This window comes from Sprattus sprattus (assembly GCF_963457725.1).
Source record: "Sprattus sprattus genome assembly, chromosome: 2".
In the NCBI taxonomy this organism is placed as follows: Eukaryota; Metazoa; Chordata; class Actinopteri; order Clupeiformes; family Clupeidae; genus Sprattus; species Sprattus sprattus.
Genome location: NC_137921.1, coordinates 29,861,810 through 29,881,543, shown reverse-complemented (window position 1 = coordinate 29,881,543; position 19,734 = coordinate 29,861,810). Strand labels below are relative to the sequence as shown.

Below are 19,734 nucleotides of genomic sequence, written 5' to 3'. Positions count from 1 at the left end.
AGTTGTGGGTTGAAATAAGATGCTAACAGATGGCAGTTATAGAGCGTCATCGCCTCGCAGTAGTAGGCTTATTAAAGCCAATCTATTATAGGGTACGGTACAGTGTACAGTTTCTTTACCGCATTCTTTTCCGATTATCTTCTTTTAATTTCTCAAGCCTTTTCTTAAATTGTATGTAGACCATGCAACCCTGAACGAGAAGGTCTGTAACTAGTCAGTGAGTCAGTAAACTGTAGGCTGCTATGAGGTGTAGCTATTTACATTCCCCTCCTCAACATGGAGAACATTGAAGACCGCCTTAAGAGTTTTTTTGCACTGAATATTATGGCGGGGCATGACGAGGAGTCGGCGATTTAGTTCCGCACAACGTGGCATCCTTTTAAACTTTCCAAAAGTGAATGAGTGCAATCACTATGCAAAAATACAACGCGATGTCTACTTTACAATAGAAATGTACATGTTTGTAACAAAGTCAAGGCGTTTCATTGTGTAGCCTACATACTCTTCATCATCTCTATTTCTCAGGCGTTTCTCAAAGTCTGGATGAGGCACAGATGTTTACTCTATTTGAAGGGTGTAACATTCCGCCCCACTCATTTTAACCGGCGAAATAACACGCCTGTCATTTCCATCGATATATAGCTAGATATATCCTACGCAAAATTGCGGTGGCTTATGTCATTACAGGGAAATATACCCACCGTGGGATCAATAGCAATCTGAAGGCGACTGCACTTTGATCTTTGAAACGCACTGGAAAATATGCGGGTCATCTCAGTTGATATTGTGATTTTCAATAAATGATGTGGCAGATGCACTTTGACTGCAGCAAGGAGCGACTTGATTCATGTGAGTTGTTGTAAGTCTAATTTGTAACTTTTGCACTTTTAAGATTTTTAACAACATTTACCAATGTCCATCAGATGCTCTAATATTTGGCATTTTAGCATCGGATATTTTGCGTAGTGAAAATATGCGACTTGTAGCCTATATTGTTGCAAGGAAGGAAATTGTGCGGTATGCCTACTAGGATCTGATTTCTCCCAGTCTTGTTCTGTATAGTGCATGTCTATAAAAAAAAGCCTTGGATTCATTACAAAACTATTCCGCTAAGTTCCGTTCGAAATTAAACCCAAACTGTATTTAGACTGGGTTAATTCGTCTTTTGGTTTTCTACATTTTCCTTGAAGTACACACACACTGTCTTTGTGAGATGTAAAGTTGGGTTTCATTTGTAATAGAAAACCTTTCCTCTTATATATGAATGTAAAACACATTTTGATGGGTTTCCTCACAAGTACAATGGTCTAGACTCTAAAATGTTCCCTCTTTAGGCCAGTGGTGCCTCAGCAGATGACAGCTGTGCCCTAAAGCCAGACTTGGCGCTGATCTGACCATGGCGTCCAGAGGAGATAACTGGCAGGACCAGGGCAGAGAGGCTCATCCAGCACATCGCCAGCAGCAGCAGCAGCAGCGTCCCAGAGACGACTACCCCGGGTCCTCTCACTTAACAGGACCAGGACCCCACCCGTCTGTGCACACCAGAGAGCGAGAGCGACCATGGTCCGCTGTGGACCCCAGATATGCTCACTATCCAGCCAGTACTGCCCCTAGGCCAGATCAGACCACTAGTCACAGTGGTGCGTATCGCAGGCCGGATTACGATCATCCACACACTCGACCCCTTTCCAGGTCAGTCTCAAGAACACCTGGACCTATGGGAGTATTACAGATGCCCACTCTAGATAATGGATTCAAATCTCAATGGCAAAAACTGATTGAACACCCAGTTATTTTTGTGGGTACTGTCTAGTTTTCAGGACTCAGCGCCGTTAATAAATGTAATTTTAACTGTTTAATGATAGCAGATAGCATTGTTGTTGTTTCAGCAAAGCCTCTAGCCTACGCTACTCCATACTTGTCTGTAGTGTAATAGAGTAAACCAGTGGATCCCGAACTTTGTCCTGGCAGGGACAACCAATCAGCATGCTTCTGCAATATGGTGTTACGCCCGTCTACACCCCTACTGGCTTTGCAGTGGCAGTGCAATGGTCTTTAGGTGGTGAATGGGCGTAATTTGATTGATTGTCCACACCTGACGACCTGTTGATAAAAGCCATGCTGTTTGCCTTCAGAGGGGGCTGGCATTCTCACCATGCATTGGAAGCTGGTGAACACCATGCGGTTGGTGCGGCTGTTTTGCAGTCACTATTTTATCCACTACTTTTAGTTATATAGAAATAAAACCTTATTTTCGTACAACTCTGTGGTCTGGCTCCTCATTTGTTGCGGCTCAAGAGCCGGGTCGTAACAAATTGGGGGCTTGTCCGAGATCTTTGAACCTTTTGTTGTGGAGACCAGACTGCAGAGTTTAGCATAGGGTAAGTAAATAGGCACTGTGTTGAGAACTCTCCTAGTTAGGGTGCTTCAGCTGGGTAGCTGTGCTGCCCTTCCATCGGAGCACTTGTTTATTATTTTGCTTTGTTGTTTTGTTTATTGTTTTTCGTGGTTATCCTGGGTGGGGGTACGCTTCGGAGCTAGGCAGTGGGCTATATCTGTGGTCTGCTGTCTACTCACGAGTTCAGCGTTCAAAGTCGCCTCGAGCCCGGTACACCACTGAAGACTAGAGAGGTATAGTTTAGTTTTTCATAGCAATAGATGGAGAGGTGCTCAGTACTTTAGAACCAGAGACACTTTAGTTTGATAGGGTTTGTTCATTGGCATATCGCTGGGGTCTGCATGCTGAACTTTCAGTAGCTGTTTGTATCTGGCTTGTGGTAAGCCTTTGTAGTATATAAATATGGGGCTCTTAAACGATTGGCTTCTGATGGATTTGGTGTTCATGGCAGGTAGGCTATATACCTTTGGTGTGCAACAGTGTGTTGAGTGTTGCAGCTGTGTGTGTGTGTGTGGACTTGCAAACTTCGTGCTGTTAGATTACCTGGGTGTGAAAGTTCATTAGGTGAGTGTTGTGTATTCAGTGACAATTCTGTTGGTTGATTATTCAACTATCAGGTGTTCTTCTGTTTTCAGGCAGGGATATGACCACACATACTGGGACTACAGGGACTCCTATGGGTACTATGACCCCTATCAAAGAGGCCATTATCAACATCCGGGTACTAAAATAGCATGACTTCAGTCTTATTGCACAAATAAATGCTTTAACTCTTCGTTAATGATTGATAAGAGTGATATAAACATAGGTGCTGGTGGTTGGCCAGCTCAGGACCAGTGGCGAACAAACCATCCTCCAGAAAAAAGCTATGGGCAGCAGGGCTGGAGTGGACCTTCATACCAAGAGTACTTTCGGTAATGTATATTTCATTATATAAAAGGTGGAATATACAGTATATAATAGGTGAAATATACACAGCCTAGCCGAGATTTGATGCTCTGTGCTTCTGTGAAGAAAACGACTTTACACAACTACTTTACTTTACACATGATATAGTTCCTTTGGCCTTCTGGCTATTGTAGCATGTGTGTTCATAACCAACAGTGTGAAGTACTACTGTAAATTAGCGTGGAGGCTAACATCACTTCCTGTTGAATTACACTCTCTCCAGTTATGACCAAAGAGGGGAGAGTTCACAGTATGACTACAACCAATCAGAGGGCAACCACAGGAGGAAAAGTGATGAGGTAAACAGTTGACCTGAGAGTTACAGAGTTTAGGATGGTCGTTGCTTTGTACTCCTTTCTGCTTGCCTGTGTATTGCTTTTCACTCACTTTCTGTGCCAAATTACACCTAATATTGACATCAACGCAAAAAGCAGTCATCATTATTACTGATGAGTCAGAAGGCTTCTCAGCCATCTTTGATGTGCTGTAAACTAAACACAGTGATTTCTGCAGCGTACTTTAACCCCTCGCCTAAACCAAATGGAATAGTGATAACGTGTCTGACATGGACAAACTCCTGTTGTGTGTTACAAATGTGAAGGGGCAACTCCGGACATTGTCCACAGTTCAAATGAGAAAATACATACACATACATTGTGTGTCAGTGGGCGTCTGATGTATTTTTATTGCAACACTCCTGATTCAATAGAGATGTCACAATTTTCTTCTCAATTAATTATTATTATAATTTTTGTGCTTATTATCTAGCTAATTGAATGGAAATCTTCTACACAAGATGTTCATGATTAATATCATGTGTTATGGGTGATATCTCATGATTTTAATAACTTTAATCATTTTCCCAGTATGAGTCAGGAGCCTTGGCCGGCTCTAGAACGTCCGGCCTGTCCTCCAGCAGCTACGAGCTCAGCCAGTACATCAATGGAGCTGAGGAGAGCGACTCCATCCCGCAATCCTATTCAGGTCAGTTGTCACGCCTCGATTGCAACTTCCTCTCATTCTGAACAGAACCCGACCTGCTCCACCGTCAGTTGCCATAGAGATAGCATCACACAAGTATGTCTTATCCATCTTATCTGAGCTGAGGTTCTTGCTGACCAGAGAGACGTGAACAGGTGAAGTGATGAGTGTGCTGTTTGTATCCAGAGACAGAGACCGTGCCCCAGCTGACGGCCCCTCTGAAGTTCACGCTTCCTCATGCGGTGGTCAGCTTCGGTCCGGCTGGACAGCTGATTCGGATCAGCACCGCTTTTGCCTCCGATGGGGAGCGGGCCCTTGTCGAGTTCCACAGCCTAGAGGTATGGCACCCCATGTGGGTCATAATGTCTCTGGTTCAGTGGCGGTTCTACATGGTTAGTGAGCTTCTCAAGAGTTCATTGTGCAGTGGGACCTGATTTAAAACAACACGTTACAGCATAATGAGCTAGTATATGAGGCATTGAACTATTTGTTGATATGGGCAATTCAAAGTTTCATTTTGTTGATTTGACTGTATCCAGAGATGGGCAAAAATACATCAAAATGTATTTTGTTACAAAATACAAAATACCTCTCAAATAAATGTATCAAAATAAAATACAAAATACTGTTGCCAGAAAATGTAACAAAATACAATACATGTATTTTGTATTTTTAAAATACAGGAAATACTTTTTCTGAATTTTCAGTTTTCTCACAATTTGGTATAGCCGAACATTCAGGTTTGGGCTATTCAGTACCGTAACGTAGTAACCACGGGGCCAGGTGCAGGCTATTATGACGGGCCCATGCCAGTGGTTCCGTATCCTTTTTTTCATGTTTGTAACCGCCGCCACAGGGCTCTCATTGCAATCTCCATGGCTTCCGGGAGGGCTATCCCCACCATGCTTTCGTCATACGTAATTGCCAGGTAAAGACTTGGACGCGATCTGGCACACCGCGCCTGGGCGAGACTCTCCACTTTGTGAATGAGGCGCGCCTCACCTAGGAAGCGATCTGGCACTCCGCGCCGATGAGACTCTTTTAAAGATCTTAGCCTACTATAAATGTTGTTTAGACTCTTACTAAAGATCTTACTCATTCTCACAGAGACAAAACAATACACGTAGCCTACTATAAATGTTGTTGAGATTTTTATTAAGTTGAAAGTCGGTAACAAAACAGAGACAAATAGCTACACGTCAAGCAATGTCATTTATTTCCTAAAATACGTTTTACGAATCCAACTTACATTACCACTGCACACTCACAACCTTACAGATAACGTATAGAAGTTGTACTAGCATTTGTATTCAAAGTTTACACTTTAATCTAACAAAGTACTCACTGTTTAACAATACAACTTCCACAAGTTACAGATTATCTTTGACAACATTGGTGCCCACATGTGATTGACAACACTGGCGCACACATGTGACATCACACAGATAAATGACTGTGTAGCTATTTGTTTTGTCTCTGTGAGAATGAGTAAGATCTTTAGTAAGAGTCTCAACAATGTTTATAGTAGGCCAAGTTCTTAATAAGAGTCTCATGTGCGCCCGGGCCCCTGCCTCTATGCAATGCGGCGCGGAGCGCAGATCGCGTCCTAGATGAGGCGCGCCTCATTCAAAAAGTAGAGCGTCTCGCCCAGGCGCGGAGTGCCAGATCGGGTCCCGGACCTTAGCTCTAATTGCGTATAAGGACATCACACGGCTTTCATCAAGTCACATTGTGTCAAGATGGCTAACGTTCAGTGCAACAACTCGATTCGCTCTTTGAAAGAACCTCCTTTAAGTCGGTGTACTAATGAAGATAAATTGACAAGGATCAAGACAGCTTTCTAAGTTTTCGACCACTACCCTGTTTTGTGAAAAAAAATTGATTTAAAGCCCCATTATGCAACAATTATACTTCAGAATTAGGGTTAGGATAAGCAGTTTAACCTTAAAATAACAGCTTACAAAAAATTGGAGCGCTACAATGACTTTTAATATGGAGAATAGCCCCCGTGCCATTACCATACCAGGGTCCATAGGCATATAACTGCGTTCTGTAGTTTTGCCTGCCGCAGCCCGCCGGCCTGACTTGTTTACTTTCTGCCGATCTAGTAAGTAGCTTATTTGACGTCTTGCTTTGTCTTGTGTTGCACTTGCTTGATGTTTGACTGTGTAAGGACAGTCGTTGAGTTGACTAGTTTGTCATAATGTCAAAGTCAGCACATTTCAAGAGATTTTGTTAGTTTTAGCTGCTAGCATACCTTTAGCGAATAGCTATTGATCCGTTGTTCTGCTTTAACATGAGCGTCAATGAGAGAGATCTGGGGTGATTTCCTTTTCGCCCCAAAAAGGGGCGGGCCATAAGAAGCAACACTTTTGGCAAATTGACTGATTCGACAATGACATTCAGAGGCAGATCAGATGGTCTCGTGGTAGAATCCGACAGAAAAAAAATCTCCTTCTGCTTAAACACTGGAGAAAGTAATTTGAGTATTTTAAATACAAAATTACTCCACTCTAAAGTATTTTGTAACAAATTACATTAGATTTTTTTATCGGCCCTATCAAATACAAATTACAAAATACTCAAAAGCAAATTAACTAGTATTTCAAATACAAGTAATTGAAATACTGCCCATCTCTGACTGTATCCTCTTAGGTAATCCTTGGGGACACACAAGAACAGAAGGACCTACGGGATTTCCCTGGACCCCTTGCCAGGTAGCTTCCTCTCTCAGATAACACTTGAACAAATATCTCAGCCATCACAATAACAAGTTAACCCAACACCTCTGCGTATCAGGGCTGGGTTCTCGATGTCTCTCAGTGACTTGAAAGTTATACCTTATGAAAATGTTTACTTTTCTATTTGGCTCCCAACTAATCTCTTAAGAGTTCCCTCGAGAGAAACCTTCTTACGTACTGAATCCATGTTTATGGCATCGGTTATTGTCATTCACTTTGGTCTGAGCATGCATGAGATGAGTATGATAACTGTGTTAAGGTATAGTTAAAAGTGGTCAAAACCAGTCTTAGGAAAGTAAATGTCACAGAAGGTATACTCAGCTAAGGACGTTCTGGGAAACACATTGAAACGTTATGGCACACCGTATGGTATAATTTATGAATGATGTAGCATTGAGAAGGCTTTGGGAAACCTTGCCCTTTTGATTTATCTCCTCCAAGGCCAGACCTGCACAAGGTGGATGTCATCACTTTTGCTCTGCAGATGGCAGAGGTCTGTCTGAAGGATGTCAAGCTGCAGGATGCTGCCTCTGCTGCCCTCCTGTGGAACCTGCTGGTACTGCTCTGCAGACAGAATGGAGTAGGTGTTCTACTCAAGTGTACAGCTGTAGGCTTTCGTAATCAACAATGAAGTGGTAATATTTTGAAAGACTGAAATGAAAAATTTAAATGTTTTTCTGTAAGTGTATATAAACTGTATGATCTAAATATACAATAGCTGAGCGAAATGAAGCGTCTGAATATCATTTTGAAAGTGTAGGGAATTAAGACAAGGTTAAATATGGAGTAGCATTTTCTATGATTGGATTGAATTCATAGAACAGGAATTTGCCGGTATCAGGTGATTGAGTTGTTTATGAAACTGTTGTCATCTTTATGCCTGTGTTCATGTGTTTACTAGAGAATTGTGGGCTCTGATATTGCGGAGCTCCTGACGAGAGGCACCCTCCACCTGGGAGCCTGTGAGGGGTCAGCTGGGCAGGAGGAGGAGGCCAGCCTGATCGACCTGAGCGATCGGCCGCCCGAGGAAGAGCCCCTGGACACGGGTGACCTGCTCACAGGAAACCCCCTGGCCTGTCCTGCCGAGTCTGCGGAGGAGGCATTGAGGCACTACACACAGCTGCTGCTCTCTGGGAGGAAGAAGGTCTCTGTCGTGATCATTACCACCATCTTCATCACCCTCATAATAATCTTCAGCTTCATTATCATATTATTCATTACCAAATCATCATGTCAAGCATAATCATAGTAATGATTGTATGCGTATTTGTATGATAGCTATCGTTGCTATTACCATTATTATCAAAAGTATTGATGTAGTCATCATCATTATTATTTACACACAGACATTATCACCATGATGGCACTATCAATATCCCTTTAACTGTCCTTGATTCCATGATCAACTATTTGCCACTGTCATCATAACATTCATTTAAATAATGTTACACAATCACTATCACACTACTGTTCATATTCATTCGAATATTTTACAATCTACTCCTAGTTTTAGCCAGAGCTGTATATGTTTCATCTGCAGCTACAGATGTGATCAGTCTTTATAGAAGTTCACGAGAGCAGAATCAGGTCTGATGTGGCTTAATCAAGTCCTACATGCTTATCTGTCTCAGACACTTGGCATGCATAACGTCTGATGACAAGCAGTTTTGCCAGGTCAATACCAATACTGACATGATACCTGGTGTGTCTGAAATCATTTCACCTGATGTGATGATCTCTCTCCCCAGGAGGCTCTGGAGTCTGCCATGAAGAGTGGCCTGTGGGGTCACGCCCTGTTCCTGGCCAGTAAGATGGACAACAGAGCGTACACCACCGTCCTGAACAGGTGCAGCAGAGAACTCTTTACCTCACACTAAAGACAGCTCTGGGCCTTCACCTCACACTACAGACAGCTCTGGGCCTTCACCTCACACTACAGACAGCTCTGGGCCTTCACCTCACACTACAGACAGCTCTGGGCCTTCACCTCACACTACAGACAGCTCTGGGCCTTCACCTCACACTACAGACAGCTTTGGGCCTTCACCTCACACTTTGCAATTAATCATGATAATTAGAGCAAATCATAAATTATTAAACTCTGTTTTTAACTGATTGACAGCTCTCCTTTAAACCTCCCTCTATGGAAGCGGTGCCTCATGAGTGGTTAATGTGGGAGTCTGTCAGGGCTCATTTCGTGATCTATTAACACGTGGAGGTGTGTGTCTCAGGCGTATCGAGTGTAAGCCGTGTAAATGGCCCCCTCGGCTCTCTCAATAGGTCACGTCTAAATTTACTTTCCCCCCTGTCAGGCAGCCTGTGACAGGTGTAGGCGCTTAGGCCTCTCCACCGCACTGACCATCCCTACGTTTCATCGGAGCTGCTCCGCTGTATCATTTGGGCCATAGTTCCAGCAAATCGCTTAACGTGTAATACAACACTGTTGACTCTAGCCTGAGGATTTGGCCTCCATGCTGTGGGGTGTCTTTAGCGCTATGTGCATAATATGTGAGGAGATAGGAGGAGCACACGGCGGACTCTCCCAGGGTGTGTGTGTGTGTTGGAGGCACTGGGTGTGTGTGTGTGTTGAAGGCGCACGAGGATGAACTTGTTCATGCTCTGCCATTTAAACAGTTAACATCTGCCCTTTTCAGCACCTTTGTAATGGTCTGTTTGGACATACTGGGTGTCACTCACAATGATGTTTGTTGAATGTGTGTTGGAAATGTATTGGTTTTATTAGTCTGGATCTGTGTGTATACCATTATTTGAGGGCTTTTAGTAAACTCTTGAAATTAATGTTGCATGAATTTGTTGAGCATGTCTAACTTTGTTAATGTTCAAAACTACCCTAACATGAAATACATTTTGTGTGTGTGTGTGTGTGTGTGTGTGTGTGTGTGTGTGTGTGTGTTCAGATTTACAGGCTGCCTTTCTCCCAGTGACCCTCTGCAAACGCTCTTCCAGCTGCTATCCAAGAGAATCCCGGCCGTTGCCACGGTAACACTCAGTCCACTTCCCCTCATGACATCACCACTCTCTGATATACCCCTCTCTCACCACCCTCTGATATACCACTCTCTGATATACCCCTCTCTGATATACCCCTCTCTCACCACTCTCTTATATAGTACTCTCTGATATACCCCTCTCTGATATACCACTCTCTGATATACCACTCTCTGATATACCCCTCTCCGATATACCCCTCACCACTCTCTGATATACCCCTTTCTGATATACCCCTCTCTGATACACCCCTCTCTCACCCCTCTCTGATATACCCCTCTCTCACCACTCTCTGATATACCACTCTTTGATATACCCCTCTCTCACCACTCTCTGATATACCACTCTCTGATATACCCCTCTCTCACCACTCTCTGAAATACCACTCTTTGATATACCCCTCTCACCACTCTCTGATATACCACTCTCTGATATACCCCTCTCTGATATACCCCTCTCTCACCACTCTCTGATATACCACTCTTTGATATACCCCTCTCTCACCACTCTCTGATATACCCCTCTCTCACCACTCTCTGATATACCACTCTCTGATATACCCCTCTCTGATATACCCCTCTCTGATATACCCCTCTCTGATATACCCCTCTCTGATATACCCCTCTCTCATCCTTCTCTGATATATCTCTGGCCTACATTTTCAGACAGAAGTGTCCTCTGCCCTGCCTGTCCGTAGGCAGGATTTAAAAATGCAAAGGTCAAAAGCGGCTGATTTTCTTGAATGATAACAAAAGTCTAAATAACTAATCCATGAATTGGTTTTATTTGATAATAGGAAATATTGGTCAATGTAGCTTCCGCTATATTTCCTAAAATCTGGGTTAGCATCTTCTCTCCTGTTTCCTTTCCAAAAGTTAGTTTAGTAAGTTAGTTTAGTAAGTTAGTGAGTTAGTTTTGTAAGTTAGTTAAGTAAGTTAGTTTAGTAAGTTAGTTTAGTAAGTAAGGTTAGTAAGTTAGTTTAGTAAGTTAGTAAGTTAATTTCAGTCTGTCACTCATTTTTCTCTGTGCTTAAAGACACCAATTCCTCAAGCAGAAATATGACCATGAATGAACGATGAACATGAACAAGACCTCTGTGTCCTCAATGGAAGATCTGGGCAGGAACATAAGCAAACCTGTGGTCAAACAAGCAAACATTTGGTCACACTGTACTGGTAACTCTTAGTATGCTCTATTGAACGCAGAGAGCTAAAAAAAGCACTAACTAACTAACTAATTGATTAAGGGTGTATTGATAATGTCACTGACTCAGGAAGCCCAGTATAACAATCCTGGCCCCAGTTGGCAATGTATTATATAATGCACTGTGATGTCAGGAAGCTCCATGTTGGCTCTGGTCTGTTGACAGTGCTGTGGGAGCGACAGGTGGGGTGACTGGAAGCCTCATTTGGCCGTCATGCTCTCCAATGAAACTGAGGACTGTGACACGCACCGCAGGGCTATCGTTACCATGGGAGACACGCTAGGTATGTTGTACCCTCTCACATCGAAGGGAATGCCATTCAATTGTTTTTAATGAGGCCTGGTTTGGCCTTGACAGTGCCTGACCATAGAGCTGTAAGCCAAACATATGTAATTCCTCTCGTAGCCTCCAGGGGGCAGCTGCACGCAGCCCATATCTGCTACCTCACTTCCCACTCCCCCTTTGGTGTCTATACAAACAAAGCTGAACGCCTGGTGCTTCTCGGCAGCAGCCACAGGTAAGGCTTAGACAAGATACCAAGAAACAGTCACGTTTGTTTTCAGAAAACAGGACAGCCTTCAAACACACTCAAAGCCTGAGGTAAAGCTGAAGCATGTTTGTGTGTGTGTGTGTGTGTGTGTGTGTGTGTGTGTGTGTGGATGTTTGGATGTGTTTTGTGTTTGTGCAGTCTTCCCTTTCTGAAGTTCGCCCAGACCTCGGCGATGCAGTGCACAGAGGTGTTTGAGTACAGCCAAAGACTTGGAAACACAGCCTACGCTGAGGCCCCTTTTCAGGTAGAAATGGGCACAAAACAACACACCACACCGCACCACACCACACACCACACCACACACCACACCACACCAACACACACCATACCATACCACAGTGTCTCTGCTGGTGACAAATGTATACATTCTGTCTGCAGCTGTTGAACTTCCTGAATGCATGAGGAGTGTTATATATTGTGTTTGTATACTCCCTCTGCCAGTGTAGTATACCGGTAAGTTCCCGTATGTGTGAGGGATATTTGTGATGGTGTGATGTGTGTTTTGTCTGCAGGTATATAAGTTCGTTTACGCGTGTCGTCTGCTGGACTGTGGCCTAGCCTCTCAGGCCTTCCACTACTGTGAGGTGGTGGGGAAGACTCTGCTCACACTAAAGGAGCCCCCTGTGGTGCTGCTGAAAGAACTGATAAAGGTACACACACACACACACACACACATACACACGCACGCACGAAAGCACACACACACACACACACAGACACACAAACATACACACGAACGCAAGCACACACGCACACACACACACACTCTCACACACACACACACACACACACACATACACACGCACGCAAGCACACACGCACACACACACACACACAGACACACACACATACACATGCACGCAAGCACGCGCACACACACACAGACACACATACATGTGACATATGCATGCATTAATGGGGTCACATACTCAAACACAAACATACAGATGCCTGCACTCACATACACACAAACCTGCACGTTTGTAGGTATATGCTCTGCAAGTAGCCTATGGTCATCCTTTAACATAACCTGTCCACTGCACTGAGGTCTCTCTGTGTTCTTCTTCCAAGGTTAGACCCACGTGCTGTAGCTTTGCCAAGACCTCTGTTTGTACTGACCTTACGCCACCGTAAAGCCCGTACTCAGTTGGCCGCCCTGAGGGCATACTCCTCCGTGAGACCCATGCGCTGTAGTTGTGCTGGGAGCTCTGTGTCTTATGGTGTTTACCCTGATCCTCGTCCACAGCTGACCGACCGGCTGAGGCACGAAGAGGCCTCGTTGGCAGGGGCAGACGAGGATTCTGGGGAGCCTGATTGGCTGATGCAGCTCCGCACCAGAGAGCTTGGAGCCCAGGTACCCGTGTGGTTCAATGAAGAAGAAACATATTCTTTCAGTGTAATGGTGGTAGTTATCAGGACTTTGATTACTGGTGTTATTTACTAAAGACTCACTGCTTTACAGGTGCTTTAAAAAGCTCAAACCTTTAGTAACATTAAGTAATGATACAAGTCAATGATACTAAGTTATTAATGCCATTTAGCAGACTATAAAAGCATTTGCAAAAGCTATAAATTATTCTAATAATGTAACTCCTAGCATTTATACACATATGCTTTCTAAGTGGTGTGCATGTTTTATTTTTATCTTTAGTTATTTATGTTGGAGATTTCGACCTGCTTAAGATATCAAGCAGATCACATGGCCATTAAATCAAAATTATATTTTGACTCCATGTGGCACAGAGGCATGACATATCCTGACAGGATGTGGCGCCATGTCAGTCTTTCCCTATGTTGTCGTGCCAGAGACCCAGTAAACCATATGTTTTTGCTTAGATGAAGCACTGGGCTGCTATTGGCTCGTACCAGCCAGCTGGAGTGGAAAACACTGTGGCCCCTGATGAGAACGGAGGCTGCTCAGGTAACCCATCTCTGACACAGTTGCCAAGGGATGTCAGTAAATGCCACACAGTGTTCCCAGAAACGCCCACTAGAGGGCAGAACCACATTTAAGATGCCCCAGTGACAGAGCTGCCATGGCTGCTGCCGCTAACGGAGCATGGAGAAGCCTAATGCTTTTATCAGCTGTGGAATTTCCTAGACATGAGACAGGAGAGTGTGTGACAGTGTTGAATTTGAGTGTGTCATGTCTGTGCCTCTGCTGTAGGTGCGCTCTCAGACAACCTTTACGGCACGATTGCGCTCTCTTCCACTGCGTGCCTGCAAGACCCCCTCTCCAGTGAGGCCTTGGAGGAGTGGCATCCCCATATGGGTGCTCCTCCAGCAGTGGGTCAGCTGATGCAGGAGGCTCCAGAGCTGTCGGGCTACAGCCAGCAAATCATGCCCCATCTCGCAGAGCCTGAGTTTGGACATGAGCCTCCCTCACAGAGTGCGCCTCAGCATCCAGGTCTCCTCCCCATTCAGGGCGACTCCTATTACCATCCTCCAGAAGACGCATCCCTGAGCTCTCCTCCGACAGAGGCCCAAGGTCACGATGGACGACAGCGCTCTCAGCCTGCTCATGACATAGTTTTGTTTTTACCAAAAGTTCCCTGAATTATTATTATTTTTTAATTATTTATAACTATAGCCTGTTTAGGTGAACACAAAGCACTATAATAAACTATCCTTACAGCATTATTTTATATCTAATTATATTCTTATATAAATGTATCATCTTGTGGAGAAGATCCCAGTTACAAAACAAGCTTTAACATGTAGTTAAAACTATACAAGGCAAATTATAATTTCCGTTTAGTCATTTAGCAGACGCTTTTGTCCAAAGCGACATACAAGGGAGAGATCATTATTTATATTTTTACACCATCATTTCCCCCTTGTTACCCTTGCATTGAAATCACAAATTAATTGAGCCAAGAAGCTTAGTTTTAACGTTGTATGTGATGGGATTGTCAGTTGAATATAAAAGAGGAAATATATATTATATTATAAGATTAAGATCTTATTTTGTCCCTATAGGTTTCGGGCTCTCTGAGGGACCAGCAATGGTAGGTGATCATTTAGATCTAATTATTCATTTTTATCTGTGTCTGTGATAAACATGTTAGGCCTCTTGTTTGTGTTTTGATGACATTAGCTGTTCTTTGGTGTCAAATATGTCCAGTGTTTTGGCGGCGTATTTTTACGCAGGTGAAAAAATAGATGCCCTTGGGTTAAGTGTAAACCTGTGCTTTTGTAGATGGCTGTCTACACAAACCGGGGGACCCTGGGGGGCGGTGATTTGGCAGAGCTGACCCAGATAGCAAACCATCCAAAGCCCGAAACCGAAGAGCCGGCAAGCATCCAACCAAGCAAAGTGGGTGGCGCCTGCAGACCAAGCCCCTTCCTTTACCACAGGACATTCCTATGCTTATGGTTTATCATTTATTCTTTTTTCCACAGGGCTCAAAGGCGGGCTGGTTCAGAGGCTGGTTCCGGACTAAGGCCAGCGATGTTGCCACGCCTTCCACCCCACTTCAGGTATGATGTCGATGGCGGGGCTGTTTTTAAAGGGAATAAGGGGGTAAGAGCCGGTAAAAGGTGATGCAAGCAGGTCCAACTGAGCAACAAAGCAAGCACTTATAATAATAATAATGGATTTGATTTTTATAGCCGACTTTCACATACAAAGACGTCTCAAGGTGCTTGACAAGGTCACAACAACAATAATGCAATGTAATAGGAGTGCAAAAATAGCAATTAAAACAGTGCATTCTAAAAACTATACAGAAAAGAAATACAAACAGAAACCAGGACTTTAGGTGAAGGCAGATATAAATAGATGGGCTTTAAGGTGTGCTTTAAAAGTGGTGAGGGAATCCAAAACCCTAATGTTCTCCGGGAGCTTGTTCCAAAGTCGTGGCCCCAGCGAGGAGAAGGCACAATCTCCCATTCTGGTCATATTTGTAGGTGGAACTGCAATCAGGTTTGCGTGTCACTGTTACTTCAGTGTAATGTGTGACATGAAGGAAGTTGCTGTACACCATGCTGTTGTTATTTTTACAAAGTGACTTAAGCTCTTCAAGTATTACTGCCCCGCTTCTCAACATGTATAAGTAGGTCAAACCAATAACTTACAGACAAGCTCCTTGTGCTACTCTTTCATGTGTGCTAGTGTGTTGCAACGTTCTTTGTGTACTGTAATAACAATGTAACAATGGCCATGTAATAAATGTATTTCTAAGCATTACTAGGAAGGTCATCATTGACCTACCAGAACTGCTAACCAAAAATGCCTGAAAACATAGCATATTTAGCATTTTAGCCTGTGATGGATATTTGATCCAACATTTGGAAACAAGTTGTTAGAAGCACCATACTGTTGTTATTTTTACAAAGTGACGTGAACACCGTAAAGAGCTTGAAGAGCTGTAATATTGCCCCCTTCTCAGCATATATTAGTAGGTCAAACCGATATCTAACAGACTATATTTGTGAGAAACCCATTTTTTTGTAGTTGTTTTGAAAACAAACAGTGTGTAAGGCTTTGACAAGTACCAATCCGGGTGCTGTTACACTTACATTGTTGTTTCATGATCATTTTGTCAAAAATTAGCACAGTGTGTCTTTAAAGTGGTGCTTGTATATCTGTCCCGTTTTGATTTGATTTCTTCATTGTAATTTGCCAAGAAGTCTCTTACTATATTAAGATAGACACCGAGTGTTGGATATTGAAGGATATTGAATTCTGTTTTAAACCTCAGTGCTCATTTTAAAACATTTTTATACTCCTATTAAATCTTGTAACCATCTTAGTAAAACTGTAAGATCTTTAAATTTAGGTTCTTGTAAAAACTAGATACTAGACGTTTTGAACCTCTGAACTTATTCCACTGTCTCACTCCTCCTCTCAGTATGCTGGCTTTAAAGATGCAGTCCATGAATCAGTTTACATTTTTTTTTTTTTTAAGTTATCGATATTTGAGCTCAACAGTCAATTCAATTAGACCCCTCCCTTCCGTCCTTCTGAAGCTCTGTGTTGATTGGCTGGGATTATTCATGGCTTGGTGCGAGCCACTCTATTTGCTTCCCATGTACAGTCAGGACTTTGTATGAACACTGGGAATGAACAGAGGTTTTTTGAGCACACACACTGAACAGAAAGCTCAAGGACTAAGAAGGGCAAATCACTGAATTTGACAAAAAAAGTATGGGATTAGAATTGTGGACTGAGCCTTTAAGAGTACAAATGTTTGATCGGCATACAATAGAGTATGATTAGGGAGCCTACTGCAGAATAAAAAAAAAGATTAAAATGCAATAAGGGGACCCTCTGTATTCTGTAGTTTAAATCTGGGATGTAAATACATTTATTTATAAAATAAGTATGATGGAGATTATTTACAAACACTTAATAACATAAGAATATATGAATCAAGTGCCTTATTTTAATCATGATCTAATATGCTTTTCTTTTGTCAGAGACATGGCTTTTCTGTGTCTCTGTGTATTATGTGTAACTTGATTCACTGGCGCCACTTATTGTTTCCTTAACCTTGTGAATGTGCAAGAAGCTCGGACGAGAACCTTGTTTTGACTATGATTTCTTACACTTACGGCGTCAGCATTAGACAAATCTAAGCATATAAACCTTGTGGTTCCGAAGTGAAATTGCTTCACTTCTCATCCTTGTTTTGTGAGTGAGTCCGATTGCAATTGTTCTTGTTGAATAAATATACATATTGACAACTCCGGAGTCCTGAAGTAACTTAGGGTGATTTTTCACCTATCAAAGTATTTATATAAATATATATAAAATATTTATTTATACCATACTGCAGTGTGCCAAGACTTCACAGTTGGAATATTTACTAATGATGAATGTCAACAAAATAATGATTGGTAAGGTCATAAACTAGGACTAGTTTGAATGTCATAACTGCAGATTGTTTATGTTCTCTTCCATGTGTGCTAGTGTTTTACATTGTTCTTTGTGTACTGTAATTACAATGTAACAAGGACTGTGTAATACATTTATTTCTAAGCATCACTAGTAGGAAGGTCATCATTGACCTACAAGAACTGTTTACAAAAAATGCTAGAAAAACATTGCATTTTTTGCATGTTAGCCAGTGATGGATATTTGATCCAACATTTGAAAACAAGCTGTAAGAAGCACCATACTGGTTTTTAATTTTTACAAAGTGACGTGAAGAGCTGAAATAGCTTGAAGAGCTTGAAGAGCAGTAATACTGCCTCACTTCTCAGCATATATTAGTAGGTCAAACCGATAGCTAACCCATTTTTTTTCACTTGGAAAACAAACAGTCTGTTAGGCTTTGGCAAGTACCCATCCAGGTGCTGTAACACTTAAATTGTTGTTCCATGATAACTTTGTCAAAAAAAAATAGCACAGTGTGTCTTTAAAGTAGTGCTTGTATAACTGACCCATTTTGAGCGGGGCAGCAATGCAACTCATGCGGTACTCAATTTTTGTGCATTTCGTAGGAGCCAGCAAGCAGTCCCACTATCTTCCCTGGGCCGCTTCAAACTCCAACAGAATCTTCTAGACCACTACATGCTCCCCCTTTGTCAGCAGGTGTTAACCCTTTCTCCAGGCGAGCTGGTAAGTTTGACAGTCTATTATCTTTAACTAGTATGGCATTGTAACATTATTATCAGCAGGAAAACTTTGGTGTGAGACATCCCCACTGCTTTCACTCTGGAAAAAAGGAACTTCACAGGATGTGCTGTTGGGTGTTATGGCAGTATCTGTAATTTCTGCTTTCTGAGGCAAAATAAGGACGAGTTTCTTTAATTTCCTGGTTGTTTGTTGTGCACAGCTCCCCAGTGTCCTGTCCTGGGTGAGCAGCTCTCTGCAGTCAGGACTCACTCTTAATGTTTGGAGCCTAGTAGCAAGAGACACGATTGAATTTCATCACATTTCTAAAGTTTAGGGACCAAAATGAACCCTAAAGTGTTCGCTGGTGGGGATGACACTGATAGATAAATGTTGCATCTCAGTTGTGTTTGCGATGCATTTGACAGTTTTGGCATGACGATTCTCCTTTTACAGTTCATCACATCAACAGCAGAAATTCAGCCTGTTTACCTTCTTAAGATCCAGAGTCCTTCTGAGAGTGGTCTGAGGCCATCTTAAAATAGCTTTTTAAGCACTGAAGACTTTGTACTCAATCTGTGTTTGGCATGGCCAAGGACATTTTTCCCGATGTGACACATCTTGGTTTCTCATTTAGCTGCAGGTCAGCAGCTGGGGGTTCGCATGACACCGAACCATGGGACCATGCCACAGGTGAGATCCAGTGATTACTGCTATTCAGCATGTGGACCAAAACCAAGTGTGTGTTTGTGAGTATGTGTATGTGTGTGTGTGTGTATGTATTTGTCTGTGTGTGTGTGTGTGTGTGTCTGTCTGTCTGTCTGTCTGTCTGTCTGTCTGTCTGTGACTGTCTATGTGTGTGTTTGTGTGTGTCTGTGTGTGTGTGTGTGTGTGTGTGTGTTTGTGTGTGTGTGTGTGTGTGTGTGTGTGTGTGTGTGTGTGTGTGTGTGTGTGTGTTAAAGTGTGTTCTAATGTTTGCTCCTTGTTGTGTGTCCGCAGAGTCCCTAACATCGGGCAGGCCCAAAGAGTTTCTCAGGATGGCAGGAAAGTCGGTGATAACCTCAGGGATGGGACAGCAAGTGAAAGAGCATTCAGAGATGGATATCACACTTTGCCCACATGTGCCATGTGCCGAAGCAGGACGGCAGTACTTGCAAACTGGCACACAACTCCTTTTTTGGATGCATTTTTGGGGGTTTCCGGCCTTTGGACGTGATGCGCAGCTGGGAATATGAGTGCGCGTGGCGAAGTGGAGGGGGTAAAATTGGCTTTTAAGGGCTTGGCCCAGCTCCTCTGAGTAAGTGCAACAGCTGAAGTCTCATCGTTTTGTGCTGATGACTGGAG

At 43.0% G+C, this 19,734-nt stretch overlaps 2 protein-coding genes across 2 annotated transcripts in view; both read left to right on the top strand.

The window, feature by feature from the left end:
- Positions 1 to 1,396: 1,396 nt before the first annotated feature.
- Positions 1,397 to 19,527, top strand: sec16b (SEC16 homolog B, endoplasmic reticulum export factor; the record flags this gene model as incomplete). The annotated part of the gene is made up of 24 exons (XM_080832829.1): positions 1,397 to 1,692; positions 3,034 to 3,119; positions 3,207 to 3,312; positions 3,570 to 3,645; positions 4,213 to 4,330; positions 4,514 to 4,665; positions 6,983 to 7,044; positions 7,510 to 7,648; positions 7,970 to 8,212; positions 8,817 to 8,914; positions 9,987 to 10,068; positions 11,447 to 11,564; positions 11,687 to 11,798; positions 11,970 to 12,075; positions 12,344 to 12,481; positions 13,078 to 13,185; positions 13,668 to 13,752; positions 13,999 to 14,319; positions 14,811 to 14,839; positions 15,031 to 15,147; positions 15,234 to 15,311; positions 18,279 to 18,396; positions 19,028 to 19,083; positions 19,390 to 19,527. 24 exons carry the CDS (start codon positions 1,397 to 1,399, stop codon positions 19,396 to 19,398), a joined length of 2,853 nt encoding a protein of 950 aa, XP_080688955.1. The 3' UTR covers positions 19,399 to 19,527.
- Positions 19,400 to 19,734, top strand: part of znf648 (zinc finger protein 648) — a 28,972-nt gene continuing 28,637 nt past the window's right edge. Inside the window, exon 1 of the mRNA XM_080832833.1 lies at positions 19,400 to 19,687. The gene's annotated coding sequence lies outside the window, so the exon portion shown is untranslated. The remainder of the gene's footprint in view (positions 19,688 to 19,734) is intronic.